The 6000-nt window shown below is 33.1% G+C and overlaps 1 protein-coding gene across 1 annotated transcript; it reads left to right on the top strand.

Annotated features, from left to right (window-relative positions):
* The first annotated feature begins 465 nt into the window (after positions 1 to 465).
* Positions 466 to 5441, top strand: Vajk4 (chitin-binding protein vajk4). The gene is made up of 2 exons (XM_089709614.1): positions 466 to 560; positions 4064 to 5441. The coding sequence occupies exons 1-2, from the start codon at positions 549 to 551 to the stop codon at positions 5138 to 5140; spliced, it is 1089 nt and encodes a 362-aa protein (XP_089565740.1). The 5' UTR covers positions 466 to 548; the 3' UTR covers positions 5141 to 5441.
* The last annotated feature ends 559 nt before the right edge of the window (positions 5442 to 6000 follow it).

Raw genomic sequence — 6000 nt, 5'->3', positions numbered from 1 at the left:
ACTAGGCTTCACTCAATGTTTAGGCGATATACCGTCCGTCTTTTTTTATACGTCCATGGATAAGATATTATACATTGTGTCTATTTCAAACATATAGTTATAATTAAATTGTAAAAAAGTTAAGGTTTTTAGTTAATCAGGTAGGCATTTTGTTAGAGCTAGCTTTAACAAAAGAAAGAGAAACTGTCACATGTTCCCTCAATTTTCAGGAAGTATTAGATGAATATTTAATACAAAAATTTATTCATAATAAAATTAAGTGTCTTAAAAATTTGGCTCATTGCTTAATTTTTTTTTCAATTGTTATGTTTAATGTAATTTTTATATTTGCAAACTTCACAATTAACGCCAAATGAAACTATCTCAAAATCGAAAACAATCAAAACATCGCTCTAATTTGCAACAAATAAGTATATTACAATTAACACATAAAATTATCGGGCCCAAGCATTCACCCTTCTTGTGTGGGCGTAGTGGGAGGGACGGTATAAAGAGTGATCGGACAATTTTACCAGCACCAACCGGTCTTCGACGACGAAGACAGCAACATGAAATTAACGGTGAGTCAAGTGAAGTGTGTGTGACAGTGATTTGAAAATCGAAACAAAATTTCCCGCGCAAAAAATGGATTGTGAAAAAAAACGTGGGCACGTCTATGGTATCCTTGATAGGATCGAACGGGTTTGCTGATTTTGAAAATTATTTTTTGGTTTTTGATTTTCAAAAATAAGACGAAACTAAATTTCATACTTGTAGAAATTGAATTGGTAGAGTAAAAAGTTATTTGTTTCTTAATGAAAATAAAAAATGGTGGCAAACATTTTAAACAATAAAATTTTCACGTGTTTTCTTAATCTGCCTAATCTCTCAAAGGAAAAACTTAATAAGCTTTTTTTTCCATTTTGATTCACTGTCGCTTTACTCATTTTACATAATAGTAAATCGTAACAAAACAGTGTACTAATAGACAAATTAGTAGACAAAGGGGAAAAAACTAGTCTGACTAATGATAGGCTTTTTCCCACGGTCTATTGAGCTGTTGTTACATAAAAAGCGATTTAGCTAATAACATGCTAGGCATAGCGTTTAACTAATTTTCCTTAGCTTCACGTTGTTCTAAGGTAATTTGCATTTCACTTTCTGTTTCTACGTGAAACAAAATTATAGCCATGGAAATTTATAGTACTGTAGCATTGTTTTGTTCATTTGAAATGTTACGTACATTTTACGATGTGAATGTTAATTTTGTTTTGGTGTTTAAATTGTTGTAACTATTGTTTACGGTTTAAAATAGACCGAATGCATTTAAATTATATCTTTTTGAGCTATGGTAGAGCATTTTAAGATACGAAATACAAAAAAAAGATATATTAATACGACTTTTAATTAGTATTAGTATGTTTTTGTCATAATATCGTGAATTTTGCATTTGCATATTATATTTATATTTTAACAAGACTATTAATGACTTAATGTCTTATGAATATATTTCATCACAAAATAACTATAATTCAGTTAACATAACGATAGTAATCCATTAAGTAAAAGCTATTATTAGGTACTCATAATGTTCTTTACAGTGTGATTATTTGATATTATGGCTTGTAACATATTATTGAATGATGTAATAGAAAATGTATTATGAGGTGTTACTATTAGTTGAAGAATGCAATTTGTGTTCAATGAGGAATAACTTATAATAATATAATTCATACCCAATCAAAATACAAACACACGGCAAAATAAATTGTATTCAGTAATTCGAAAAATTAAAAAAGCGCATTGAGTGCCCGGCCGTTCTAATTTAATTCATATTTGGATTATTAACGAAATTTTAACATCTAGATAACGAAAAAATCAACTTTTGCGTTGTTGCGAATTATTATTTGGTAATTTTCGAAATATGCTTGTAATGAGGAAAATAATATAATTTCTGTTTGGTAATTGTATTTAATTAGAACGAAATTCCTTAGATACTATCTGTATGAAGAATGACGATAAAATTCCTCAGTAGATTTTTAATGTTTATGTAGTGTTTGTTTACAACCAGACATAACTTTCTTTCAGAGACAGGCGACGATACATTACTATAAATAGCATAACTTGTCTATAACTCGGAAATGCAATGGTTATCTATGGTCGCTTGATCTTGATTTCTTGTTTTCCCGCGCAAAACTCGCAGGTTATTGACCGGAATGTCAAGTTTTCTTGTAATATTTTATATGGAAGGTATACAAGTGCGTATACACGTGATCAAATCTAATTCACTTTCTTTTATCACGTTAAATGACGTAACTAAAGTAATTACATGTGTGAGTGTAATAAAGCATGATGTCGGAAGCTTCTGTTCTTAAATGGATTATAACAGGGCTAATTTATTTTTAAATTTATCGGTACATTATCTGTATCTTTCATTGTCAGTGTAAAGTATTAATTGAATATAAATTATGAGCTAAAGTTGTTAATAAAATCATTCATTTGAGCGAGTTAATAGCATCAATAAGTTCATAGAAAAAGTAAAAACTGCGTCTCTTCGGGAAGTCGCCACAATAATTGGGTCACTTTTAGTGACCAAAATTATAGATTACGCAATCCACAAGTGGCACTACTTAAAAATAATGATATAACGTATATAGAAAACGTAGAAAGTTTTAAACAATAGTTAAACTTGCGTTAAAAACACAAGTAAGTGACTCGCGAAAGTCACTGTATTGTGACTTGTGAGAATAGCAATTTTGATTGAAGCAATTAAACGAATGGTTATCATTGTTGACTATTTTTTGCACAGATAACTCAGAATTGACTTAGAGCTATGTAAAGAATTGGTAAAGAACGATCCGTGACGTATGTATGTCACTTATACTGTCTTCTTTTGTTTTTTCTGATTGTACTCTGTTTTAATAAAAATTAGAAGTACTAGAAATGCAAATGTGACTTTTGAGTTGTATATGTGTTGGAATTAGATAAAATATTAATTAACGGATGAGACTATTCATTTTTTAAATTATAGACATCCTCATTAGCATCGTTAATCGATTATAATTAATTTACCAACCCAAAACATACAAATTCATTATAAACTAATTTTATTTGTTATAAAATAAATTGTTTCCTTGTATGTTCATGTCAATTTTACATATTAATAATTAATTAATATTTAATAATAGCCAGTATATACACATAAGTATAAGTAATCAACAAATACAAAGAACGACTCAATTTATAAATGTTAAAATCATAGTTATAATATCTAGTACATAAATTAGACAATCTCATATGATGATATGACCCTAATAACTCGGTAGCTGAATTATGCAAGCCATGTTTCATTCACTGTACTGAGCGAAGCGTGCTGATTTTATCATCAAATTTGTTGTATAATTACTAATAATGTATTGAAATACTTCCGAATTAAATTGCATTATTTTTTTGCAAAATTTGATGATATTAATTTCACATTTGGGTTTTTTTGTTCATTGACATTTGAATGTGAATGAATGTCATGTATGCAAATATTGCGTTGTTATATAAAAATCAATTCATTGATTATTTAAAACGTAATTAGATGACTTAATTATTTTTGTTTGTTAAGTTATAATTACCTATAACTATACGCAAAAGTCAGTAGGTAGATTAAGAATCGTTTGACTAGAGTTGGAACATATTTTAGTACCTACTTATGGAATACATTTATTGGCAATTTCTTTTTTACAAGGATATACGTTAACATAGAAACATCTCTTAACACCTATTAAATGTTTTGAATGTCGATCACGTGGGATTAAACCCGCATTAAAATGTTTGAGACATAGCGGAGATTTAAAGCATGTAAATTTAAATGAAATAGAAAGTAAGTAGAGCGCTTGGACATAGATTCGTAGAGCCGATACGAGCCGGTAACGAACTACTTGAATTTGTTATTGAGTACGGTTTTATGTCTTTTGTTGGCCTACTATTAATTTCCGCATAAGTCACACTACAATACTATAAGTACGGATTAATATATCGTGGCTAGGCCAAAATATTTATCTCGTATATAATTAAACTTTTTATTTGTTCGCAGGTTGTATTAGTTGCCTCGCTGGCGGTGGTGGCCCTCGCCACCGAAGAGAAGGGCACCAAGAACGCTGCCACAGAAGAAAAGAAGCAGGACAAAAGGGGCATTTACGACACCGGCTCTTACGGCGGTGGCTACCAGATCGGTGATGGTGGTCACGGAGGCTACGGCGGCCAGAGCTTCAGCAGTGGAGACTTCAGCGGACATGGTGGTGAATTCGGAGGTGTCTCCGGCGACTCATGGAAACCAATCCAAAGCGACCACGGACACAGTCACCATCACCACGTCAAGACCATCGAGGTGATCAAGAAGGTCCCCGTCCCCTACACCGTCGAGAAACACGTCCCATACACCGTTGAAAAGAAAGTGCCCTATGAAGTCAAAGTACCTTATCCCCAGCCCTACACCGTCGAAAAGAAGGTTCCAGTTACCGTCAAGGAGTACGTCAAATACCCAGTATACGTTCCCGAACCTTACACAGTTGAAAAGAAGGTGCCTTATGAAGTCAAGGTCCCCGTCGACAAGCCCTTCGAAGTCAAAGTGAAAGTACCAACCCCTTACACCGTTGAAAAGAAAGTACCTTATGAAGTGAAGGTCCCATACCCCCAGCCCTACACCGTTGAAAAGAAAGTACCCGTCCCCGTGAAATACGAAGTGAAAGTGCCCCAGCCCTACGAAGTCGTCAAGAAGGTGCCTTATGAAGTCAAGGTCCCAGTAGACAGGCCTTACCACGTATACGTCGAGAAGCCTTACCCAGTGTCCGTCGAAAAGCCTTACCCCGTCACAGTACACAAGCCTGTCCCCTACGAAGTTAAGGTTCCAGTCGACAAACCTTACAAGGTGGAGGTTGAGAAGCCCTACCCAGTTCCAGTCAAGGTGCTCGTGCCCAAGCCTTATGATGTATACAAGAAATTCCCCTACACCGTTGAAAAGAAGGTCCCCTATGAAGTTAAGGTGCCCATTGACAAGCCATACCCCGTGTACAAGGATGTCCCAGTGCCCCTCGTCCATGAGGTTCCATACCCCGTCAAGGTCCACGTTCCCGTACATCTGAAGAAAGAAGAGCACCACGGCTGGCATTAAACAGCAATACAAATTAGGTCTCACACCAGTACCTTATAGGTTAAGTTCGAAATGTGATCATTAGTATTCGTAGTGTGTATGTAAATTTAAGATTTTGACGCTTCCAGAACGTTCTAGAAGCGTGAAAATTCTTTGTGATTGATTATATTTATCAAACGCATTTCCCAACTTGAATGTCGTGTATAGAAATCTAAAGAATGATCTGTTATTACTTGTTTATGCTTTGTTTTATGTATTTGTGAAAGTGATACTTTTGCAATTACCGTACGTTGAGGCTGATATAATAAAAAAGTTATAAATATGTGCTAATTTTATTCAACCCAATTATTATCATAAAAGTTAAGGAAACTCTGCAAGTAATAGGTACTAAAGATATAAAGATTTGAAAGTCCAAATCCTAGGTAATAATAATAATACTAGTAATCGTTGCGTAAATATAGCTGAAACATTTAGTAATAGATCTCATATAAAGCGGGCTACGTCATGCTAAATAGGTTTCTCAGAAATAAATGCTATAATTCATGGGAGATTTATTCATCCGATGAAGCTATAAAAGCTTGGTTAATAAACATAAAGATTTTCAATAGAATGGCTCTACCTAGAGCCATTCTATTGAAAATATATATATAATATATATACCTATTTTAATACATTTCTTATTATGATAGATATCACTCATGATTGAATTTGCTTACTGCGAAGTCCCATACTTGGTCCCATATAGTACCTAGCTCTATATTCTGTAATAATAATTTTTCATAATCTGTTTCCCAAACAGTGCGATTGGATAGATTATTGCTATTTATTCTAATACTGTTTCAATTGATAATAAGTACAAAATACGATAAGTAAAATAATTA

This window comes from Colias philodice, chromosome 22 (genome assembly GCF_061535455.1).
Source record: "Colias philodice isolate Cphi_HAF_F1 chromosome 22, ilColPhil1 Martin Lab GWU primary, whole genome shotgun sequence".
In the NCBI taxonomy this organism is placed as follows: domain Eukaryota; kingdom Metazoa; phylum Arthropoda; class Insecta; order Lepidoptera; family Pieridae; genus Colias; species Colias philodice.
The sequence above is the reverse complement of the archived record's forward strand: the minus strand, read 5'-3'. Positions and strand labels throughout refer to the sequence as shown.